This window comes from Megalops cyprinoides, chromosome 2 (genome assembly GCF_013368585.1).
Source record: "Megalops cyprinoides isolate fMegCyp1 chromosome 2, fMegCyp1.pri, whole genome shotgun sequence".
Lineage (NCBI taxonomy): Eukaryota > Metazoa > Chordata > Actinopteri > Elopiformes > Megalopidae > Megalops > Megalops cyprinoides.
In genome coordinates, this window is record NC_050584.1 from 49956662 (window position 1) to 49983191 (window position 26530).

Genomic DNA, 26530 nt, shown 5'->3' on the forward strand with positions numbered 1-26530 from the left:
GACTGTCCATGTGAACTTGGTTCCAAGCTGTGATACATTCTTCTCGGAAGATAGTGCCACCCATACATTTCAGTGCATTCAGCATCAGTAACACCCTGTTTCATAAGGGACCACATATTCTGAGTGCCTTTGAGACAATCTGTAGTCACAAAATTCATCAGAAATCTGCTGCTTTTCAAGTAAGAACAAAGCCACATTTGTAATGTATGAATAGACCTATTGTTAGTGCTGGGGCAGCCTTAAACATTTAAAATCCATTTAAGTGTTCTCATGCTCAGTTTTTTCCAAATGATTTTTTCCTAATAAGGCAAGGAATTCCAAGTAACTCATCCCAAGTTCAAAGCAAACATTTTTATGTCCAGCAGATCATACAATTCTGCCATGTTCTGACTTTTAAAGAATCCCTGTATTATGCTAAAGCTGTTCAGTGAATTCACTAAAAATTCATATAAAAATAAAGCACCCTGCCCTGCAGACCCCAATAATATATATTCAAACATCATTTAAACATATCTTGAACTCATAAGAATCTCCTAAGTATGTGAGGTAAAGTATGTGAAACTGAAAATTCAGTTCTCACTTTTTTTCATACAAGTGACAGCAGTTTCCTTACTAGAAAGTAAATTATTTGAGTTAGTACAATGTATTTTCTTACATGGCATTTCACATGTGACTACTAGGAAGACAATGAATGTCACTACTAAGAAAATGATTGCCTCAAGTGAGAGACTAAATACCATTTGTAGGAAAACAGTCCTCATTAGTAATAACATTTGGAAAATAAGCATCACTAATAAGGAAAAACCATCACTTGTGAGAGTCAAATTGCCACTTGTCACATGACAAGTAAGGCAAGGTGGTTTAACATTTAATTGTCAGATGTCACAATTAACAGTTTTATTCTCACACATGACAGTTGTCTTCTTACAATTGGCAACAATGTTCTCACTAGTCACAAACATTTTCTTACATATTAAAATGATTAAAATGTTCACCTTCATTTGAATAGGAGGGGCTATGCAAGACAGCTCTTTATATTCTAATGACACTCCTCCCATTTACTGAAGCAGGATGGAAACAATATTTTACCTACACTTTGTTAATGGATAAGGTGCAGTTGCTTCTTTCTATGTGCGACTTACACGCAGCCTCTAGCATAATTCTTTGTCTTCCTAGGATATGTAAAGGCTAGCTACTTTTTAAAATGGTCAGCACAGTAGCCTACATGGGGCAGCTGCTGTTGAAATGATTTTCGCTTATCTTACAGAGAGCATACTTTCAGTTTATACAGGATACAAAGACATGAATTGGAAAAAGACATATCAGCGACTAGGGATAGTCGCTTTTTCAATGCCCTTCTGCCTTCTGCTCTCTGGCTTCATTTACAGAAGTCAAGCATTAATAGTGTGAGCAGAGATCAGTGGCTGTTGTGCACCCATTCAGATGAAGTGGCATCAATCCAAAAAAAAAAAAAAATCCAATTAAATCCAAAATTCATAGCTGAACAAGGCAAGGCATTTGAGAAAACAAAATACACTTCACTTTTTTTCATTTTAATAACTATGCAAAAAACTAAGGCACTGAAGTTTAATGCTCTTGTGATTTGAAACATTCTAATCTTAATGTTAATGGTCCAGACCGTCACAGCTATGCACTCCACAGTAGGAGTTGTGTCTTGATTTATCTGATAGGATCTGCCTCTGGGATCAAACTGGATGGAAATGGATACACAAACATTCTCTTTGCCATCAACCCAGCTGTGCCTGAAGATCCTCAGCTCATTGAAAGAATCAAGGTAATGAAATTAAGTAAAAACAGGCAGTCTCTGATGATTATCTTACAGCTATTAGACTAAGTATAACTCATAGAGACTTAAGCAACTGCATATGCTTTGAGTTCTGAATTCATTTGTTTCTGTACTTTGAACATCACTCAATGTGTTTTCTGCTTGCTTTTTCATGCTAATTTTTAATTTACATTATATCATGTTGCTTATGCTCTGTTTTACTGCTCCTTTAGGACATGGTCACTGAATCTTCACAATACCTCTTTAAAGTTTCCCATAGCAGATTTTACTTCAAAAGGGTTAAAATATTAGTTCCCCCTAAATGGTCAAAGGGACAGTATTCTAGAGGACGGACAGAAACATATGACAAGGTAGGAATTGGACTGATTATTTTCTTGTATAAGCTATACTAACCTTAAATTTCAAAATTTCTTAAATTTCACTTTCTGTATGCACTCTGAATGTTGAATGTTTTATTTACTGTAAAGGCGATTTAATATGAAATGAATATACACTTTATATAAATATAAAAACAGCAATTATGCAATTAGTTATATCCAGTTTTTAAACAATAAAAAATTCTCCTCCTCAATTAGCAGTTGTATGATCCATATGATCAGAACCAAGGGGAGAGGCAAGTTCACAAATAAATGAAGGTCGGTCATGATGTTCTTACTAGCACAAATTTTGTTCAAGTTAGTGTCTTCGAATTGGTTATTAGTAAGTATTTTGTTCTCACTAATGACATTGATAATTGTTCCTAGTTAACTTGTGACATATACAACAAAATGTATCTATGTCACTGGTTAACTAGGGGCCAGTTTCAGCATCGGTCTGCCCTCTGCTCTCTGCCTTCATTTACAGAAGTCAAGAATTTATAGCGAGAGCAGGGATCAGCACCTGTTGTGTCCCACATCTTGAAAGAGAGTAGATTAGATTAGGATGTTAAAGTGCACCCATTCAGATGAAGCAGCATCAATGCAAAGGGGAGCAATATTAAAGGTCAAAAATTCATGGCTCAACCTGGCAAGGCAAAAGTGCTTCAAAGGAAAAGTGCTTTTTCATCTTTTTAATAATTATGCAATAATGTTTAATTATCCTATCATTTTACACATTGTAACAGTATTGATAACGGTCCAGACATTCATAGTTATGCACTCCAGTTCAGGAGTTGTGTCTTTGTGATTTAAATGTTAGTTGAAGAAATGGCTACCTTGTGTGTGAAACAACATTTTATGCAACTGCATGTGAATGCAGTGAAATGTGTGCACTGACAGAAAAATAACTTACATTCAAGCATTGCTGTTAAATAACTCAGTTCTATGTAATAATCTGAGACTTAATCATTTAATTACATGAATAAATTGCTGCTATAGCTGATTATTTAGCATAATGAACCTTTAAAATCAGTTGAAACTATCTGCAGAAGAGGGACACAGCACGAACATTCACAATTCAGAAAGGCACTAAAGGGAGGTCCAACTTATGTAAGTGGGAAACTTTTTGTTTTTCACCTAAATTCTGTCTAGCTAAATATAGATGCCAAAGCATCTAGCTAGCTATACAATGAATGAATGAATATATGATGAAAGCATCTAGCTAGCTATATAAAATAAATATCTTCACATTTTTAAGTAAGAAGAGCTGATTAAACCAAGTGAGTTGTGCAAGTTTTTTTTTCTCCACATGAGTTGGCTGGCAGAAGTAATTTTAGATTTGCTTGCTAATATCTGATAGTTAATGATGCAGCAATCGGCAAACTATCAAACTGAACACTGTCCATTTCAGGATATCCCTTATTTCTCCCTCCTACCAAACTCTAGCGAAAATATACATCAATGAAAACAGTACAATTTCATCATTGGCTGTATATCTTATTTATGATAAAAGGAGCAGCCAAATACTGGGACAACAAAGTTAAAAGTCTTTGAGTAGCTGATGTCCAGCAGTCAACACTACAATGACTTTTTGGGAAAGGTTGTTTTTATATTCACAACATTGGAATTCTGGAATGGAACGGAATTCGCAAACTTGTGAAATCAATCTATCAAAACTTTTTAAAAAGGGCTCAGCCTGTACTCAAGATGTGCACCTTGCTGGCTGCGTTTGACCGGAGCCTTATATGTCATCCATAATGCAGTGTGGTGTAATGAGAAGGAGCAAGGCTCGTAACCTAAAGGTTGCTGGTTCACTTGCCTGCTGGGGCACTAATGCAATGCAATGCAATTACATTAATGCAATGTACATTACAACAATATAAGGTAATAATACAGCTGAATATTTACAAGAGACACCTCTTCAAGTACCTTTTCCAGTGGCACAACGGCAGTAGCCCACCTGGGAATCAAAATGGCCAGTAGCCTTGGTTGATAGCCCTGCAGCACTATGCCACATTACTGTCCACATTTGCACGGGATGGAAACCCCTACGATTTCATTGTTGTACCCTCTAGAGCCATGGTCGCCAACCTGTCAATTGTGATTGACTTGTAGATCTTTGAGACTTTCCCTGTATCTCCCGCAAATAATAGAAAAATAAATACACAAATACATTATGAGGCTGATTAATGTTCAGTTTTGCAAGTGCCTCTCTCTCTCTCTCGATCCAGCTGTTGTATTTTTTTTTGGCGTAGCAGGTGCTACATTAAAGTGACCGATGAAATAAGCGAAGAGTACCGGTACATTAACTATCGCAAACGCCAATATACGGCACTCGCTGGTGATAGCCTGCGAAGTAGCTAACAGTTAGTCAGCATGGCAGAGGCTCCACGAAAGAAGGCGAAAATGTACAATTTCCATCCAGAATGGGAAGAGGAATTTCTTTTTACCTTGGTGAAAGACAAGTGTGTATGTATGTTGTGCCACCAAACACAAGCACTGTCTAAAAGAAGAAATCTGGAGTGGCACCACAACCAACCACCAGAAATTCAAAGACAGCTACCCACCAAAGTGCGCAATCCGTGCTAGGAAATTGCACTGAATGAGAATTTTGTTAGCACACATTAAAGTTCTACTTTCTAAAATGCTAATGGTAAATGTACTAACTTGTATCAGTGGATAAGCATAACAGTTAACAATGGCACTTCATATGATCTGCTTACTGCAAGTGTTTTGATTTTTTTTCTTTATTGTTTACTATGAACAAAATAATTTCCTCATACAAGTGGAAAATAGGCCACATGCCTTTATTTTTTGTGTTGGAAAGAAATTAAATAATGAAACTTAGAACTGAAGGTATGATGTAAAATTTTTAAAGCAAGACAGCTATGGCGTGTTTGATATGCCAGTCACAGTGTTTTCTTGGTTGCATCAATTTGAAAGTTGGACCAAAACATTTCATGTAATTCAAATACAATTAGCCTAAATAAAAGGCCTGAAGTTAGAAGTACAATCTAGGCTGTCTTTTTCTCTCAACACTTCAATAGGTAGATCTTGCCTTTCACCAAGGCCAAGGTCAGGGATCTTGGGCTCAAAAAGGTTGGTGACCACTGCTCTAGAGGAAGCACATCAACAGTTGATATGAATACATTTCTTTTGTGAGAATTCTGAGATACTAGTACTATCATAGCTATGATACCCTATTAGGAATCTATTTCAATATTTACATTTGTGACACTTCATTAAAAAAAAACTAAAAGTTAACGATAAAATTAACTACGGGCACTTCCTGGGTTATGTAAAGGTTCCATTCTGGAAAGTTTGCTCTAGTTGATATTTAGGTAATTACTGAACACACAAAGAGCTGTATGTGCAATTACAATTAACATTACCTAACATCTCCTGAAGTACTTTTTATGAATTAGGAAACTTAATATAGTAGCAATACAATCTGTAATAAGGGCTATGGAGGGACTCAAGTGCAAGGAGAGAGTCGGAGACAGGCATTTGGAGAAAAATTTTTACCTTACAGTCCTTACAGTAGCTACTATATAGCTGAAAATACTTTAATGGAGTACATGTTAAGTTTAGAAAACAAACAAAATTGTGAACAAAAAAAGTGATTCTGTAATTGCGTTTACCTTAAATCCTGGTGCTGGTTTGCATGCTTGAAGGTAGTTGAAGATGCATTGTGGCTATGTTAAGGGAAAGGAAGTCCTCCCGGAAACAACAAAGCGAGAAAAGGTGAGATTTAATTGTTACTGATATGTTTCAAGGAATCAGTCAATAAAAATGGATCTACGTAATTGATAATAATAAAAACACAGTCAGTTTTTTTAAACATTATTCGGCTTTTCCTTAAACAGGTTAGTCTACGTTGTTAGGTGACCTACGCCCACTGTGCCACCCAACAAGTTATGATTTTGCTTATTGCGAGGAAAGAGAAATATGATCACATTGCAGATAGCGGGGACACATCTGGGATGCATTTTAATACCAGGTGTAAACGCCCCAAAGGTGTTCAGATTACTATCTGATCACCGCTGACCAGATGCGGATCATTCCAAGTATAAATAAATGCGCTCTCATTTGGGGTTTATGGGAGTGAATTCATGTAGCTGAAAGCTGACGTAACCCAACAACTGTCGGTGTAAAAATAAGATAGTAATATTGCAATAGTAAAAATATACTGGTTAGGGAAAATGCCTCAAATTGTTTCTCTTTTAACTCACAAAAATATAGTAGTTGATAGCAATGTACTATTTCAATTTCAAGGCAAACATAATTATTGATGAACCAAACCCATTACATGGAAATGATCCATACACTGCACAACATGGCGGATGTGGAGAACCAGGAAGATATATTCATTTAACCCCAAGCTTCCTGTTAGATGACAATCTCATGCAAGCATATGGACCACGAGGTAAGAAACGAATCTGTTTCAAAACCATGAATTTTTAATGTCTGTTTTGTAGCATTAGTCATTTCTACAGTTACATGACTAATTTCCCAGACATCTCATAAGGGACATAAGAGTGTAGCAATCAAGTAGGGTCTGAATTCAGTCTGCACCTGTGTAACAAATTCAGAGGAGAGTTAACTTCCATTGCTTAAACAAGGCATGTAGTGTAACAAATGTGAAAGAGCACCACTCAGAGTGATATTCAAACCTCCCCAGTCAGTCTCCATCACTACTGTATTTCATCCACTCACATTCTAGGTAGAGTCTTTGTCCATGAATGGGCGCATCTCCGATGGGGTGTCTATGATGAATATGATAAGGAGAAACCATTCTACATGTCAGGAGACATTATTGAAGCAACAAGGTACACCACTGTCAAATGCAGACTCACCTGGAATTGTTTTTACTTCTCAGGCATACTAAATTGTCCTTTATTGTAGTCATACTAAATTTTGCCCCTCTGAAACATTAAAATGATCTAATGATCTCATTAATTTTCATAATTCACATGAGAAAGAACTGTACTGTGCACATTCAAACAATTTCAGAAATGAAGGCACATAAGAACTGGTGTAAAAATTATAATCATATTGTAGAACAGCAATAGTGTTATTACCTATAGTAGAAGTAATAACAGTAATGGTGTGAATCTACCACAGACTGCATTCTATCTGGTTCAAATTATTTGTAGGTAGTGATAGCTACCTACAAATAATAATTTGAACCAGATAGAATGCAGTCTGACTGCTTGAAAAGAAAGCTTTATTGAAAATCTTTAAAGTGGATGTCGTGTCTAAATAGTGTATTGTTACAACCACATTTACAAATCGAAATACATAAGAAATACTAATTTAAGGATCAACTGCATGTTGTGATCAAAAACACTGGGACAGAATAATTCCTATAGTCTCTTGCAGGAATTAGGCAGTTTGCTAATAAGAATCAGTTTGGACTTGCTTCCATTATGCAATACAATAATCAACAGGGTGGAATGGTGTTTTTCAAATTCAATTCAAATTTCATTACTTGTAAATAAAACATAAAAATATTCATATTAAGTTTAAGACTTAGGTTTACAAATCTTAAAAACCAAGTTCATTTTCATATTCAGCTATTTAGATGGTTTTAAATTTCATATTCAGTTATGCAACTGTGTGTATTTTAAAATGTAGCTTTATAAATGGTAAAATATCATATCTGAAGCAGGCTCTTCCTTTCCAGTAGCAGCATCTCTTTTTAACTGTTTTTATCAAACATTGTTGTCAGACAGGTAGTGCAGTACTTTACACTGACCTGTCCTGAGTTTACAAATTAGTAGTTTGGCTTCAATGTGGTGTGTGGACTCTGAATTATAGTGTATGTACAGATTAAAAATCAATTGCTTTTAAGAACAAATATGGCCTGGAAGGATGTGATTTTTATAAGCAGAGTACATTGTATACAAAAATGGAGAGTGGTAAAGAAATTAAATCAGGTCATGATTAAATCATGAAAATCAGAGTTATCAAAAAAGAAAATCTACAGTCAGAAAATCAGATGTCTTTTACCAGATGCAATTGCATTTTTGTGATGATTTCTCTATATGTAGTATAAGATGTTTATATGCCTCTAAAGGAATTTTGAACACTTTCAGATGTCCCAAAACCATCACAGGTAGTGTGGCTTTTGCCTCCAAACCACACAACTCTATGAAATCTTGCCCTCTTGACAACAATACTGGTCTGCCTACAGTGGACTGTGCATTCTACCCTGCCATGCATCAAAATGCACCAGCATCTGTAATGTACCTTCCAGGTTTAGATCCTGTAAGTAGTAGATGTTAAAACATCCTCTCTCATTTTAACCTTTAACTTATTAAATACTTAGTATTTAATTGCTTAAATTATAAATGAGATTAATGCATTCGTTTCACTCCAAATTTCTGTTTACATTCATGTAACATTTACTTTCATGTTTCATTGCAGACCGGGTTCTGTGATGAAACCAGTCACAATACAGAGGCACCAAACAAGCAAAACCGAATATGCAACTACAGAAGTGTTCAGGAGGTGATTGATCTGTCTGAAGACTTCAAAAGATCTGTACCAATGGAAACTTCCACTCCTCCAGAGACAAAGTTCACAGTGTTAAAGAGGAGCAGACGGGTCGTCTGCCTTGTCCTGGATGTGTCAGGAAGCATGTCTGTAAGTAAAAAGATATGATTGTACCTGAATGAGTAAGGAGCCACCTACATGCCTTTATGTATCCTCATATAAAAATGAGATCCTCTGTTAAATTAATATTTACATGTGATGTATTCATTTAACCAATATTCAACAATGATTTTGTTCGTAGGAATGGATCTCACAGATCAGAAACAAGAAAACAAATCAAATTAATAATGCATTTATATACTTTAGCATCATTTGACTGTATGGAGGTGGGACAGTTCTTTGGTGAATGACTAACTCCATCTTGTCTTTAAAAGGGTGATAGAATATTAAGACAACGACAAACTGCTTCAATTTTCCTACGGAGGACAATTGAGGAGAAGTCCTTCGTTGGCATTGTAACATTTACCAATACTGCTGAGATCCATGAACATCTGACCTTGATCAATGGTGAAACAACAAGAGAGGCTCTTGTGAATTCCTTGCCATCTCATGCACGTGGAGGTACAAATATTTGTGCAGGACTTGAAAAAGGTTTTGAGGTAAAATGCAATTTCATGCAATTTAAAGTAAAATCTTTACTATATATTTCATGCCTTTATTCTCATGCTCCTACACTCCAGAAATTAATTAATTAGCACAGTTGGGCCTAAACATTCAATTTTATTAATCTTTTTTAAAATGTTTTGATAACTCATACAGCTAAATAATTTTAAATTGATATCAATTGCCCCTTCAGCCCTTACATGATAATATTGCAAATTTTCTTTTATATTTGTTCAAAAATGTTTTCAAGGTACTTCGTAATGATAATGGAGACACAACAGGGGATGAAATTATTTTCCTAACTGATGGAGAGTCTGAAATAACCTGCTTCGAAAGGGTTGCTCAGAGTGGTGCTATTGTGCAGACAATTGCTCTTGGCCCTTCTCCAAATGCAATTCTACAAACCATGTCTGAAATCTCAGGTAAAGAAAACAATATTGCATATTGCAGGCATTGTTTCTTTCTCGGTGCATTTCTAATTTTATCAGACTCTTCTCAGAGTCCCCTAGACAATATATTAATTACGCCAGGGCAGGGGTTTTGAACTTTTGGTCTTGAGGCAACTTAGTCTTTTTTAAAATTGAACAGACGGAATTGTAAGACCAAAATTTAAACCATGGAACTCTCAGTCTTAGGTAAACATTGTAATATTGAAATCAACAAACGCTCTGTGGAGAGTGTTCTAATGTGAAGAAGGCAGATGATCACGCAGAGAAAATTTGTGGTTAATTTTGTGGCTTTATGCCCTTTCATGTAATGATTATTTTACATGCATATTTGGTAGTTAGAAGTACAAGTAGACAAGGTTAACACTGAAGATTAAATTTATTTGATTGAAATGAATGGGACACAGTCAGCACATCTGTGATGAACATACTGGGTATGAGAGGTCTGTATACATTTATAGATTAATTAATCATATTAATATTGCATCACATGCTGCATCTGCCTCATTATGCAACAAACAGTACGGACAGTTTTGCAAACCAAGGTCATTATGCAAAACTGTTTATCCTTTGCACCCCTATTAATGAGAAAGACGGGCTTCTTTAGTGTTTGCCATACTCACCCTAGATGTTCTAAAGAGAATTTTAAACAGTCACTTATACATAGCCACTGCTCAGACTAGACTCTAGATAATGCCATCACACCACTAGATTCTGCCATTCCCCTGCAACCAATCATGGCAAAAGCTGCACTAAATGCTATTTATTTGAAATAGCATATTGTCAAATTGTCCCACTAAAGTAAGACAAAAGAACTCATTAACATGCTCAGACATTGGAAGGGTTTACTGTCCCTGTGAAGGAGAGCCTTCACCAACTCTTCCTCGGACTAAATGCTAATTAGTTGGCAATTTGTTTGGGGAGCCAGCCTAATGGGTAACGAGTCACACCTGACTAAATTTTAAGGTGATTAAATACAGGTGTGGCTGGGGAGAAGGGGAGGCTCACTTTGTCCCTGCTGGTGCTGTGCATAGGCTGGTTTCCTTTGTTTTGGTTTGTTGCAGAGTCATAGAGAGAGAGAGAGAGAGAGAGAGAGAGAGAGAGAGAGATGCATCGCGTCAACTCCGTTCACTCCAATGGACCATTTTTTAATAGCAATGGCAGATCGTGGAGCCTCTTAATAGTTCCCGGAAGTTAGCAGCAAATATTAGCAGCGCAGTCGAGTTGCAGCAGAATAGACTGTTTGTGATGCACTTTTAAAGGGTAAGATGTTGAAGAATCAGATTGTATATTATCAGCACATCTGAATCAAATTAACATGTTCATTAAAGCATGTTAGTGGATTATCCCCCACTAAATTAGTAGATTTAGGGAATGTTGAAAGCTGCTTTATAACAAACTGATCATTATATTCAGCTGTGTTGGAGCAGGGAGAGATCTAAAACATGCAGGACAAGGGGTCCTCCAGGAGGGGTTTGAGAAACGCTGGTTTAGTACATGTATAAAGCTGACTGAGTGGCTCAGTCGGTAAAAGCACTTGTTCTGAGTGTAGACTGAATGCTACAGCCTGGGTGTGAACCCGACCATGTCACCAGCCAACAGTGTCCTGGAGCTCACAGGTGGAACACTTTGGCTTTGTTCCGCCGGGGATAGGGGTAGGTACGTCAGCAGGGGCTTTGGTCCCATTGGCAACAGTGACCCCTGCTGGTTGATCGGGCACCTGTGGTCCACGTGCCAAAGCTGCATATGAAATGTGTTCCTCTGACTCATCTCTGTGCTAGCTTGGACATTCCAAATTGGGGAGAAAATGGAAAAAGGGGAAAAAAACTGACTTCAAGTAACACAATGTAGTTAAAAAAAATGTGTTGTGATCTGACAAAAGTCGTAAGGCAATGTCAGGGTCATAATATGCTGCTTGCTGCAAGAGGGCTTTATAATTTACATTTTCAAATTCTATTCAGTTATTTGGGTGCAACTGGGCTAATTAGAATGAAAGGAAGAAAAGGATTAATTTTCTTGATACTACAGATGGAAGTATAATTTAAGTTTGGAAGGACAGAAGATTCGTGCATCTACGACCACTCTTACCAAACCAATCCAAACCTGAAAATGATGTATATGAATTAAATACTAATCTCTCCTTCCTGTTGCATCAGCTGTCTGCATATCCTACCTTCTCACCTCTCTCTGCCTTTTGCACTTTTCCTCATGCCTGCAGGTCTTTTTCCCAGGCAGTGTTGTAGGACCCTCTCCCCAACTGGATCTCTGCTATTTAACCCAGGGTATAAAGTCTGACAACCAAACAGATTAACAACTGTTGCAGCAAAGAGGCTCTTGCCATTTCCCTGAGCTGTGTTCACATATGCCACAGAAATTGAAGATGAGAGGCTAATAGCCATTTTCAATTCCTAGGTGAATATTTATCATTTAATATTGCAGCTTCATGTATCTCTTCTCAGAAAAGCTTTTGATTGCATTCACAGGAGGAAAATATTTTGTAGCCAGTGAAAGGTTGGATACCATTGAACTTCTGGATGTCTTTGCATCACTTACAACATCTGATGGTGATCTTACACGACAGACAATTCAGGCAAGCAGAGAGCAGTGGTCAGTGGAAAAGTAATAAACCACAATTTTTAAAAGTGAACTGAATATTCAAAAAATATATGGATCGGTGTCTTTTCTCCAAATAGCTTGAGAGCGCCGGGGAGAGAACAGATGGAAATGGCTTGTTCAATGGGATTGTTTCTGTTGATAAAACCGTTGGAAATCATACTACATTTTTGGTTATTTATGAAAAAAACCCACCCAACATCATGATAATCAGCCCAAGCGGAACTCCCTATCAAATATCAAATTTCAAACACGATGCCACCGAAAAAGTGCTGTCTCTGGAGATTCCAGGAACGGCTGAGGTTTGCTTTTAACTTCTTGGCTTTTGTAGTAATGCATATATTACTCCTCAAGTCCTAATTATGTCAATTCATTCATTCATTTTGTGCACCTTTTGTATCTATACCATGTATTTTCATCTGCATATTGAAAGGGTGAAGCTAGATAGGCACAATGGAAGAATTTATTGTTAAATATATTTTTTAAGCAGAGGGATGGAATTGTGCAACAAATATGCATGTTTTGTCTTTGAAGGAAGAATACTGGTTTCTCCTGTATGTTATGCTATGCTTTAGGCATTTAGACTCCAATATGTGTTACTGTCCAAATTATGGTTCCAGACAGGAGATTGGGAGTACAGCCTCCATAACACAATGACAAGTCCTCAGTCACTGACGATGACAGTGACCAGTCGTGCTGCCAGAGCAGATGTTGCTCCTGTCACAGTTAAGGCCCACATGAGCCAGCAGTCCAGTGATGGAAGCAAACCCATGGCAGTGTTTGCAGAGGTGAATCAGAAAGGAGTCCCTGTGACTCTGGCAGATGTATGGGCCACAATTGTATCAAGTACTGGAGACAAAGAAGAGCTACAGCTTCTGGATAATGGCGCAGGTAATTGAAGTGATGCTTTACTTCATTGTGTGTTCAGTTTGTAAAGTAATTTGTCAGTTTGTTTGGAGATTGGGAAAATATATTTCCATAATAACAAGCCATAATAAATTCCATAATGTAACAAACTTCAGCTCCTCTTGTCTTTCAGGAGCTGATATTCAGAAACATGATGGCATCTACTCTAGATATTTTACCAACTTGAAAGATGGAAAGCATAACCTGAAGGTGCGAGTAAAGGGGCGAGAGCACAAAGCCACAGCCAACACCGCGCAAAGCCGTGCAATGTACTTACCTGGATATGTGATTGATGGTAAATAATAATTACTGTCTACTATACATGCAACATTTTCAAGATGTAATTTTGAAGGAAATTTACAAGGATATCATGACAAGTTGTGCTAAATGCATCTGTGTACTGTACATGATGTACTTCACTACCACAGACTCTGGTTGGATCTGATGATATGCTGAGTTGAATAGTACAGATAGACATAGAAGTACAAAGGAAAGGGAGGTTGCCCTTAGGGAATGCAGGCCCTGAGATACTGACATACAGCCAAGTGTAGAGCATCCAGCTCTGAATTTACAATGATTAGGGCCCAGGAGGCTGTTTTGAATTGCAGATTTGTTTATGCAGCTTATTTGATTTTTTTTTTTTTTGGAAGGAGAGACAAGAGGATGATAGTTTTGAACACTGGACAAAGCAGAGGTTTATTTCAGAAGAGATATGTGGTGTATCTCACTGGAAAGCAGCCAGAGGTACAGTAAGAGAGGTATTAAACAAGAAGAAAATAAAGTATTGCAGAGAGAGGAAAGGGTATAAGCAGAAATAGCAATTACCTTCAGCAACAGCAAAAGCAACTTCATCACAAATCACCACAAGACCCTGGATAAACGAGAGAAATCAAGTGTTACCAAACTCTTTTTCAACAAGCCAACTATGTCAATGAAAAATCTTTCAAAATTATTTTTGAGGTTTATAAATAGCCTTATAAGATATAAGACTGCAAAACTATGCCTAACATTGACTTTTTTTTCAGGAGAGGTGAAACTGAACCCACCGAAGCCTACAGTCAGTGCAGACAACCTGCAGGTGGATGTGGGCAACTTCAGCAGGACAGCTATAGGGGAGAGCTTCATTGTCTCTCTCCCTCCGGGTGTACCCCCTCCAAAATTCCCTCCCAGTAAAATCACAGATCTGACTGCAAAAATAGAGGAGGACCAGGTGTTCCTTAATTGGACTGCTCCTGGGGAAGATTTAGACCAGGGAACAGGTACTGTAGGTTTCAAAATCTAAGGCCATTGTATACAACACATTTGATCCAATATCTGTTGTTCAGTATTCCCACTCTGTTTTCAAACCTTTCATACACGTAGATGTCAGTTCTTCAAGGACATAGATATTAGTCTTAACTAGAAAATGAAATATACATTCATAAATGTGCCTCCAAGCCTCAAGGAGCAGCACCTAATCACACAAATAAGCTGAGATTTCTCACACAGGAATATAAACAAAGGGTCAAGACCTTTGCTCCACAACTTACTTTACTATATATAAACATATTTCCCTGTTTCCTTTCATTCAGCCACAGCCTATGAGATTCGTATGAGTGAAGACTTTGAGCTACTCAGGACCAATTTCAGTGATGCACAGTTGATCAACACTTCTGGCCTCCCACCACAAGAGGCAGGCTCTATGGAGGGCTTCTCATTTATTTTAGATGGTATCACCATGAAAAATGGAACAGTCTTATTCTTTGCTATAAAAGCTGAAGATAAGCATTATTTAAAATCAGAGGTCTCTAATATTGCCCAAGCATCAAAGATTGTGGAGTCAGACATTGTGGAGACTCTTGTGGAGTCAGAGGGTTTGAATCCGATGACCATTGTTTTTTTTATCACAGGGATAATGGTCACCATTTCTGTATTTGCTGGCATAATTATATATTTCAAGAAAAAGAAAGCTGGAAGTTTTGATATAAAAAATGACATAATTTGACATAGCCATCTAATCACAATCATCTATTTTGCCATGTGATTCATACATTTCAAAGACAGTATTTATTATTATTTTTTTTACACTTTAATTTTGAAGACAGAAGTTAATAAGTTAATATCCATCAAACAGTGCCAGGAATTCCAGTTCATTTTATGAAGAGGATTATTATTAAGCAGACTTAAAAATATCACAGCCGCTTTTTGTTGAGGGGCATACAGTGAAAGTACAGCATCTCTCCACTGAAATTTAGAGAGGACACGAATATTTACCTTTGCCACATGGACACCCAGCGCATTCTCTTAATGTTTTTTCATCCAATTTAAATATACTATTGTTACACAGGTGATTGATCAACAGAAGACATCCAGATTTTTGTTTATTTTTAATAACAAATGTTTATTCCAAAGCATATTTGCCGAAGGTTTCTATACAGCCAAACCGTGTACGTTGTCCTTTACCATGATTAAGGAATTTGAGTGAAGCCTCATTTCTTACACACCATTTTGAGTTGAGGTTTTGTAAAGTTTTATTTTGAAAAGTGGATTATGTTGAGGGCAGCAAGCTGGAACTTACACAGGATGTTTGCCACAGTATGTAGCATGAGATCGATCCAGGGTCTGAATATACCTCAGAAATCCAGTGGTCATTACTATTTATTCATAAACGGCATTTTGTCATGAAACCTCTTTGAAATGTAAACCATTCAGCTGAACTTGCTCTGATTCTGTATATATACTTGGCCGCGCATTTGACCACATTTTCTTCCTGCATTTAACAATTACATTAATTGCTGCCTGCATGTGACATACACTCAGTGACCACTTTATTAGGTACACCTCTCTAATCCTGGGTAGGACCCCCAGAACAGCCTGAATTCTTTGTGGCATGGATTCAACAAGGTGCTGGAAACATTCCTTTGAGATTCTGCTCCATGCTGAAATGATAGCATCATGCAGTTGCTGCAGATTTGTTGGCTGCACATTCATGCTGTGAATGTCCTGTTCCATCACATCCCAAAAGTGCTCTATTGGATTGACATCTGGTGACTGTGGAGGCCATTTGAGTACACTGAACTCATTGTCATGTTCCTGGAGCCAGTTTGAGATGACATGTGTTTTGTGGCATCGCGCGTTATTCTGCTGGAAGTAGCCATTAGAAGATGGGTAGACTGTAGTCATAAAGGGATGCACATGGTCAGCAACAATACTCAAGTAGGCTGTGGTATTTAAACAATGCTAGATTGGTATTAAGGTGCCTAATGTGTGCCAAGAAAATGTTCCCCACACCATTACACCACCAACTCCAGCCTGAACCGTTGACATGAGGCAGGATGAATCCATGGATTCATGTTCAGGGCAAATTCTGACCCTGCCATCTGCATGCCGCAGCAGAAATTGAGATTTGACAGAGCAGGCGATGTTTTTCCAATCATCTACCGTCCAGTTTCAGTGAGCCTGTGCCCTATGTAGCGTCAGTTTCCTGTTCTTAGCTGACAGGAGTGATACCCAGAGGGGTCTTCTGCTGCTGTAGCCCATCCACCTCAATGTTCGACATGTTGTATGTTCAGATATGCTTTTCTGCATAGCACCGTTGTAAGGTGTGGTTAATTGGGTTACTGCCGCCTTCCTGTCAGCTTGGATCCGTCTGGCCATTCTCCTCTGACCTCTGTCATTAACAAGGTGTTTTTTTGCCCACAGAACTGCCTCTTGCTGGATGTTTTTTTTTTGTTTTTGGCACCATTCTTTATACACTCTAGAGACTGTTGGTTGTGAAAATCCCAGGAGATCAGCAGTTTCTGAGATACTCAAACCCCCCCGTCTGGCACCAACAATCATCCCATGGTCAAAGTCACTTAAATCAGATTTCCTACCCATTCGGATGTTTGGTCTGAAGAGCAGCTGAACCTCTTGACTATGTCTTTGTGATTTTATGCATTGAGTTGCTGCCAGATGATTGGCTGATTAGATATTTGCATCAATGAGCAGGTGTACCTAAAGTGGTCACTGAGTGTATACCCTGGTCATAGTGTATTTGATCTGTTTTGATCCCAGTATATTTAAAAACCTGCTCAGCCAGTTTTCACATTTAATAATGACAGTATTTGAGCTTTGTATAATACTCTTCTAAATAAAGTTCATTATCTCCTCTTTCTTGATCTAAATGTTATTTCCCACAAATGAAAACACCATACATTAGGGCCAACATGAAGAAATCCATATTTATCAAGGGTAAGTGGTGCAGTTTCCGCTGTGAGAAAGAAATATTATTAATTTCAAAATTACTATTATCAAACTTAGATTTGGAAGGTGCGCTGTGAGCTGGTTGGCACCGAGCGTCAGATTTGGTGCTATTGTTTGAAGCAGACTGGTAAGCCATGGCACTTGGATGGGGCACAAGTATACCTTGTGCTATTGTCCTTGCACATTTGTATTACGTTGAGAGACAAGCAGGGAGGTAAACTGTTTTTGAGATTTTAATATCATTCACCTGAGGACTGAACCAACAATCTTGCAGTGTTAGGCCATATGAGCACATGACAACACTACGTGACTAGTATAGTTTTGAGACTTGAGTCTCACAATCTATTAAATTAAATGTTATACAATGAAGTGTCATGCAATTAAAATTAAGTGTTCATCAGTAGACGTCCCGCGATGGACAGAGGTGCATGGGGGAAAGGACAATGACGCCTCCTCGTTCCCCTTTATGGCTATGTGTATGTTTATTATGGGGGCATTCTAAGATGAGAGCGCACAGCCCAGCAGATCAGCAGGTGGAAGCAGGTGCTTCTCCCCAGTCTGAGAACACCACTTGCACTCCTCCTCTCCATAGGGGCAGGGGGAGCACTTGTAGTGAGATTGCAAGTTACCTTGACCATCATAGGAACAGATCCTGGCAGCACTACTCCTTTCCATCTTATTAGCATTGCTGTAACACAGGTTAATATCATTGTACAGCAACAAAGCAGTATACCCAATTCTGGATTATACAGTAGATATTAATATAAATAACTGAGAGCCTGTACTATCATGGCTCTTCAAGGTCCCAGCTTGTCCAACAGCCATTTTGAAAAACTGAATCCTGCAGATTTTGAAGGGTCAAATGCATCTCTAATCTTTTCTAATGCAGCCACTACATTTGTCATGTGATCTAAATTAGCTACACAGCTGTTATGAGCACCGTCGAACCAATATTTATAATGAATGCAATATGTGACAATTTTATCATTATGCTGTTGAATAGCTCTAGAATAAGGCTACAGTATTGCTGACTACATAATCACAAGATGCATGATCTGGTGCAAGTTGAAATACAAAATCCCAATTAGGTGGGGTGGTTTGAATGGCTAACACAGTCTGACCCTTATACATTCCTTCTTTCAACCAAACATTACAGGTTCTCACACCACTGCCCGCTAAGGAATCAGAATCAAAACCCTTTTGTCTAGCAATGGCAGCATGCTCTTTTGCATGGCTATCAGAGGAGAGTGTGTCATGTGGTGGTGTGTTCCCTGTAATTATAGGGATGCAAATATTACCACTCCTATGAGGGCGCTGATGCAGATGACCGACCAGGGTCTTCTCCTGGGGCTGGCCTTTCCACCCCCAGAGCAGGGGCCCTCATGCCGTGGTTGAGGTGGATCCATATGGGCCTCTCTGCCACCTTCACAGCAGTTGGAGTGCTGAGGATGACCTCGCATGGCCCTTATAGGCGAGGATCCTTCCACTCTCTTAAACTTTGAACACATAGTCGCCAGGCAGAATGGCAGGCTCAGGAGCCTCCACCGGAGCCTGTGAATAAACAAATCTTACAGCATTGCTCAGCTCTTGTAAAAATCAAGTCAGTTTGGTTCCATGGTTTCCTTGTTAGTGTGCACACCAGGAGGTCTCACTAGTGGTACTGGTCTTCCCATCAATATCTCATGAGGAGTCAGGTGAGTTATCCTGCTCCTAGAGTGCTCATCGCCATGAGTGTCAGGCTTCCAGGTGGAAGGACCCATGCGCAGACCAGAGTGCCAAACTTTATTTTATTTATTTTTATTTGTATGTATTTATTAGAGGGCAAGCCACAAACAGTAGTCAAAAACAGTCTGAGTCAACACCAGATCCACAAAAAACAGGCAGAATAACCAAAATCACGAGGCAAGGACAAATCTAAAATACAGGCAGAGAAGTCAAATAAACCAGAGAATTCTCCAAAAACAGCAGACAAGAAGAATAATCCAAGAGGCAAAGCAGAAGTCAAGCACCAGGGCATACAGCTATAAACAGGCAGGAACAAAACAGCACACTCATTTCCTCTAGAGATGTAATATTTGCCAGATGTGTGGGCCGCACACTTAACAACAGCTAAGGCAGAAGGCAATTGCATAGCACTCTAGAGATCTTGAACTAACTGTGCATGTTTTACAGGTGTGACAACAGCTGTGACAACACCTTGTGATGCCCAAACTCCTGTCCCAGAACAAACAACACAACATACTGAATCACTGAATACAGTCAAGGTTTTTTCCTGCACCTAATTTACAAGCTTTAGTTAAAGCTATCAATTCAGCAGCTTGAGCAGAATAGGTAGGGTTGAGGGAAGAGGAAGTATGAAGTGAGAAAGAATCAGACTGTGGGTGATACTGCACAATAGAATACCCACACCTTTGTCCTGTGGTCTGATCTATGGATACTGACCCATCAACAAACAATATATAATCAGGGTCAGGAGGAGGTTCTGAATGTAGATCAGGCTGTGAACGCAGGTCATTTTGGTAATGCAATCATGTGGTTCTCCCTCATCAGGTGTAGACATAAGTTCTGCTGGATTTACTATAGAACAACGAGTGATAGTATTGTGGGGCAGCTGTAGAAGAATTTCATATCCACTACACCATCATGGAGTGGTGAGAGATGTAGAACTATTCAGCAGGGCAGTGACAGCATGAGAGGTGTACAAAGTGCGAGGAGAACCAAGAACAAGTGGGGCTGACTTTTCTACAGCAAATGCAGCTGCTGCTAAAATGCTTTCACATGGATGAAATCCTTTAGCTTCATTACCAAGTGGAGTGCTATAGTATGCAAGTGGCTTGAAAGCAGTGCCTGACTTTTGTGTTAGTACAGCAGAAGCAAAACCATTCATTTCAGAAGAAAAAAGGAAAAAGGGCTTATTATTGTCTGGGATAGCTAGGGCTGAGGCTGTTTGCAAGGCCTTCTTCAGATCCACAAATGCTTGTTCAACTTGTTCAGTCCATCGCAGGGAGTGTTGGGTGAAACTTGACCTAAGAAAGATCATGTAAGGGGCGGGTTATCTGTAGTGGCACCTAGGTGTGTAGGTCTCCATCTTCTTCTCCATACTGCTGTGGGGCTCTTCTTGATCTCTGAAAGCATCTGAGGCATTCATATTGGTGAATAGCATCGTCAGCTTCATCCTGCTGTCTCATGGCTGTGCGTGTTTGAACTGGTTTGTGGAGTTGTCCAGCTTCTCGCAGGTTGTGACTGGCAATGTCTAGTAGAGCCTCAGATTGTTTAAGGGTGTGGTCAAGTTGGCGCTGATGATGCCCTCTCTTCACCTGTTTGTTGGCTTCTATTGCTTGTTTGATGACATGATTAGTGGAGGATGTGCTATGAACAGTAGGGTTTTGGAGTAACAGGTAGCCACCTTTTACTTTCACAGGATAATCTTCATTTGTTTCCTCTTCAATATCTTCTCCCTCACTGTCCTTAGCGTTGTCTTCTTCACTGGCAAAAACAGATGAGGCTTCAGACTCTAACTTCACCATTTTAGGAGTGGAATGTTTCACATGGGCGCCATTCCTCTTTTCTTCCAGTTGCTGTTGCTGAACCTGGGGGCTGTTATTATGCAAGGATGCAGGAAGCACAGGCTCAGTAGGCAGTGTAGTAGTAAGAGCCACAGGCTCAGTAGACAGTGTAGAAATATTAGGCACAGGCTCACTATACAATAAAGCAACATATCCAGTAGTGGGAGCTGGTGGTCTCTCTGTAGGGGCTAATACAGGCAGTTCCATTTCCTTGGTGGTCAGAGTTCTTCTCACTGCAATTGGTCCTTGCAACGTCAGAGGTACAGTGCCAGTAAATGCTTTCTGAACAGCCATATGGCAGGGCGGAGCTGAAGGGCTAGTAGGCGTGGTTGAAGGGCCGCCGCTGTGAGGGGGTGGGGGCTGCTTAGAGTTTGGCTACTCTTCCTGTTCTTTGTTTACGGCTCTGTGCTGCTGCTCAATTTTTTGCTGCTCAGCCAACTGATAGTGCTGCAACTGCCACAAATTCCGGACATTCAAATGTTCCTCATATTTCTTCTGCTTTCTCTTTCCTGCCCCTGTTATTTTAGACAAAATCACTACATGCACTGCTTCATGTGGTTTTGAATTCCAGCACCCTTCTTCAGGCCACTGGTGGGGATTGCCCTTTGTCTAATAAACTGATTTCTTACTACATAAAACCTGATTTCCATGAGCTTGTGTCATGCAGTCAAGTGGGGTAACCTCTGGTTCAGATTTCACTGTTTCACTGTTTCCTTCTCTGCCCCTCCCTTCTCCTCTTTGTCAGTCATCTCTTACTAACTCCCTGTTCTATTCCCCCTAACTTATATACTTAACTTTGTTGGTGGAAGCATGTTCTTCATTGCAAGCATGTCTTCGTTGCAAGCTACTAGCGTTAAAGTAAAATTCTTTGTTGTAAGTACTTATCAGTAATCTATTCACAGCTTAATATCTGTCTTCCCCTTTTTTGAAATAATTTAGCGGTAATGTTTTATACACAATGTGCTCATATACACGGGGAAGAAAATCACCAGGATCAAGAGGCCGCCACTCTGTGTGACCAATCAATGATAGCAGGTAAAATATTGTATTCTAAGATATTTTGTGAAATAATTGTGTTTACCTTCAGTATTTCTTCACACAATAACAATATCCCACATGCACAAGTAATCTTTTCCCTACTTCAGCACACACGCAATAGGCTTAATACAATATAAATATTTGGTCAAGTTAACATTTATGACCACCCAACCAAGTTCATGTCAGGCGGTGGTTTGAGCAGCCCAGGGAGTTGCATGTGGGTGTGGCACAGCAATCATTGAATGATTGAATAACTAGCAAGCTATGCCAGGCACCTGTGAGCTGGGCATATTGTGGAGCTTCGCGGCCTTTAAAAAGAAGTTGTTTGATGTGTTAATGGGGACAGCTGCCTGGAGAAAGGTAGCAGGAGTGTGTGGGGAAGTGCTCTGTTGTGGCATGTATTAAGTTGTTTTTTTTCTTTTGTTGCATTAGTTTCTTTGGGGATTTTTTTTCTTTTTTTTGGTCGCATGCTTTTGTGTTTGTGCGGGACTCTGGCAGGGTGGAACATAGCCGGAGCAGAGAGCCCAGGGAAGAGGAAGGTTGTCAACCTCAGACCCGCCGCAGAGAAGCTACTGCCCGGCTGGCTAAGTGGCGTAAATAGCAGGAGCATCCGCCCTGCGTTTCATAAGGAGTGTGTTACATTCAGTCCTGCACAATAACACACACAATAAATCACACACACTCGTGTGTGTGTGTGTGTGTGTGTGTGTGTGTGTGTGTGTGTGTGTGTGTGTGACCAGGGGTGGCTACGCCGGTTCTCTCAGTTCCCTCTTCACGTTAGCAGGAATTGCAGGGGCGGCGAGGGATCAGATCTGAGAGGCAGTGTAATCCCACCCGGCAGCATGGAACTATTTTGAGCTTGGCATCCGGACAGCCAAGGGACTCTATTTTACTTGGGACATGAGGGTGGTTTTGGGGGATTCTTTTTTGGTATTTTGTGTCTGGTCTTAGGATTTGTTTTTATTTTTGGCGTTGCTGCCTGGGGGGAGAGGTGATTAGCAGCAACACCTGTTTTGTAATCAGTGCGTGAGTGCTCCCTGTGGCAGCCTGTAACCCCCCCACCTGGTCAGCCCTGATCCTGGACCAGCTTACCCTGGCCAGAGGGAGGCGCCATCCGCAGCTTGTGTGGGGAATTTGCAGTGCTTGCTTATCTGCCAGAGTGTGAGGGTGTGAGGGGACCACCATGTGCTGTGGATTGGAGTGTGGGCACTTACCTGTGGGGGGCACTATCCTTCGAGAGGGAGGGGGCAAGGTTCCGCCGGGGCCTACAGTGGGAAGAGCAGGCAAAATGGGGTGACTCCAGGGTGTGCTGTCTTTAAATGAACTACATTGATGTAAGATTTTAAACCCAACTGTAATAACAAGTTCAGGTTTTTTGCGACCTACCTAGTCTTGTGTTGTGGTGGGCTGACTGTGGTCGGGGCATTTGGGGGTCCGGGTTGGCTAACCCGTGACAGTCACATTTATGGCTCTTGTTTGTCCATCATAGATGATGATGACACGTCTGGCACGCCATGGCACGTCTCATTATGTTGGTTTTGGTGGGTGTTCATATGGCTGAACAGACCAATCTGGGCCTGGAATCCTCTGTGGCACACTGGACAGGTCTGGGAGGATGTAGAGCTCTGAGGTGCAGCCACAAGTCCTTCCTTGGCAGATTTGCGCTGCTGCCTCTTCAACATGGCACAGGAGCTTCTCCTGCTCTCAGAGGACTACACCTACCTGGACTTTTCGTTTCCAGGTAGGCCAGTTCTGAGCTAGGGATTCCCAGCTTTTCAGGTCAAGTCCAAAGCTCTTCAAGGAGGCTTTCAGGGTATCCTTGTAGTGCTTTTTTGGGGCACCTTGCGCTTGCTTACCATTTTTCAGCTTGCCAAAGAAGACTTGTTTTGGCAGTCTCGTGCAGGGCATTCTGATCACATGACCAGTCCATCTGAGCTGTGCCTTCGCAAGCAAGGTGGGGATGCTGGGAATATTGGCCCTGCTGAGGACTATGGTCCATGTGGACTATAGGCTTGCTTGAGGGCTCACCTCTTTAGAGTCCCTACTCTGGTTTGTTGACGTTAAGCCAAGGTACGCATTTATGGCTTTACAGCATCCCTATCCTGTTTTTCTGATCAAAGGTAACTTTTACAGATCAGCCTGCGGGATTTCACACACTCGCACACAAACTAGTCTTTGGTCTCTGGGTTTGAGTCTGCTGTTGGACTCTGTCATTCCAATATATTCTCTTCCAGCTGGCACCAGAAAAAACCTTATCGTACAGCAGAACTTTCACAACAGAGGTTTCTGCTTACCTTGTTTTTTTGAGAGCTTTGAGAGTGTTCCACCAGGGATATTGGTGTCCCATCTAGGGCACCAAAAAAAATGTAGGAGAAAATTTCATCTCTTCCCCCCCTCTCTTACTTCATCTATAAACCCAATGCCAGTTACACTTATAATAAAACGCAATGTATTTTACTTAGGTGGAACACAACACTAAACAATAATGACAGGGACCAAAAGCCTCTTTTTTGCAGATCTGCAGGAGACAGTCTCATGGATGCACACTCTGCAGCATCAGGGAGAGTACTTCAAAAAACATAAGGTACTAAGCAGTCTTTTGTATGGCACTGAACAATCAAAGAGCCCCAAAGTTTGCAACCCACACCTCACAGAATCCAATTATTTTTTATTTTACATTCAAAGTCATTCAAAGACATTCAAAATCTTCTGGGCAGTGTCTGGACAGTGTCTAACTCCCGTTTTCCTCCCCAACAACAGGCCTTACTTTGTAACTTAGGACACACATGTAAAATTGTTTTCCTCTCTACTCCCTCTCGATTCTACTTTGAGATGTCTCGCAGCTGAAATAGGTTCCTGCAGTCTCCTGTACACTTCTGACCTTTTTTTTTAGTTTCTGCTTCTATGCATACAAAATATAACATGATGTATATTAAATAAATGACAGTATTATTAAGGCTAACATACTGGATTGTCTAGTTCCCTTATATACTTCCAGCCCTCCATATGCATAGTAGAGATGGAGTAAATGGCTGATACATCAATAACATCAATTAATATGTCAATAACTGTGGTTAATATAACAGTAATCATGATTAACATGATAATGACTGTGATTAATGTATAAAAAGCATTAAAAGGGGGCATATTACCTCAACAGGGGTCAGAGAAGCAATGTGACTGAGAAAACAGGCGCTTTCAGGCAGTAATAGCAAGGCAGCTAAAGCTTGAAGAGTAAAGTAGTTTGGCAAGCATGTAAGGTTTGAAAATAGATTAAGCTTAAGAGGAAGCACTATCTTGTGTTGCTCCAGAGGTTACAACTAGAGATTTGTGTTCTATTGAGGCCACAGCTGGTAACCAGTGGAGGGAGATGAGGAGAGGCATGACATATGAGTTCATTCCACCACTGAGGCACCAATACAGGGATCGTCTGTACTGATCCCTCACATTACATTTTTGGCTACCAAATTTATTTCTCTAAAACTGGGTATTTCCTGTTAACCTTAACTGCTGCAGCTATATGTTGTAGTTTTAAAGTTATTGCCAACAGCACATACACAGAATTTCTGATATGTGCACGCCATAGTCATTTGCCCATACACTAGTACTGTTACACAACTGCATTATTTGTACTCCAATAACTGTTAACAGTAGCAGATGGGGGATGGTTCCCAGCAGGTGGACGGGCATACCGGCTGCCAGGTCCTGCTTGGTCAGGTTGAAAACACAGGAGCTGGCTGCTAGCTGGACGTGCAGCGTCAGTGGGTGGTTCTGCATTCCCATCACCACCAGTCGAGGTACAGAGAGAGTCTGTTAGAGAGGCTTGCATATAGACATTAATCATAGATATTGAGATAAGGTGAAGAAAGAGTGAGATGACTCTTCTTGAATGCACATTTAAGGCGTCTGACTGTTGGTCCCATACACAAAATACAACACAAAAGTGTTCCTTGAGCATAATGAACCCGCTTTCAGGGTAATGTCTAAAAGTATTGGATGCGCCTTCAACATTAAATGCTAGTATTGTCACTTCTGATTGCAGTTAAAATTTGAAGTTGTGTGTCAGCCACACATTGCTGTCTTCGATTCCTTTGCTTGAACCCAGATAACCCATACTCAAATCATTCATGCTTTACCTCAGCATCGGTTTTGTAGTTTAACCTGTAAAGATATAGCCTTTAATAACCATGAAGTTATGTAACATCTAACTGTCATTTATTGTACATGAGATTAAACATGTGACCCTTGATCTCTCATATTGGACACCATTCTTTGCAGAGCATGAACCTGCTTGGTCAGAGATTAAACTCTTCATCTACAATTTACACTTCACCTGCAACACAGAATACGCTGGATTCTACTAGGAGATAATGTGAAAGTAGCATTGAACAGGTCAAAGCCAGTGTTTTACAT

General features: G+C 39.9%; 1 protein-coding gene across 1 annotated transcript; it reads left to right on the plus strand.

The window, feature by feature from the left end:
* Nucleotides 1-708: 708 nt before the first annotated feature.
* LOC118771628 (calcium-activated chloride channel regulator 1-like) lies at nt 709-18908 on the plus strand. Its single transcript, XM_036519619.1, has 16 exons — nt 709-721; nt 1692-1795; nt 2020-2157; nt 6439-6589; nt 6887-6992; nt 8262-8433; nt 8593-8811; nt 9096-9251; nt 9575-9746; nt 12254-12360; nt 12464-12685; nt 13004-13274; nt 13423-13584; nt 14315-14548; nt 14861-15134; nt 18797-18908. The coding sequence occupies exons 1-16, from the start codon at nt 709-711 to the stop codon at nt 18906-18908; spliced, it is 2613 nt and encodes an 870-aa protein (XP_036375512.1).
* Nucleotides 18909-26530: the final 7622 nt, after the last annotated feature.

What these genes read in the sequence shown, in the direction of transcription:
- LOC118771628 (XM_036519619.1), top strand. An exon ending in AGCTCATTGAAAGAATCAAG is followed by an intron (nt 1,796 to 2,019) that starts GTAATGAAATTA and finishes CTGCTCCTTTAG; the next exon opens with GACATGGTCACTGAATCTTC. An exon ending in GCTTCTGGATAATGGCGCAG is followed by an intron (nt 13,275 to 13,422) that starts GTAATTGAAGTG and finishes CTTGTCTTTCAG; the next exon opens with GAGCTGATATTCAGAAACAT.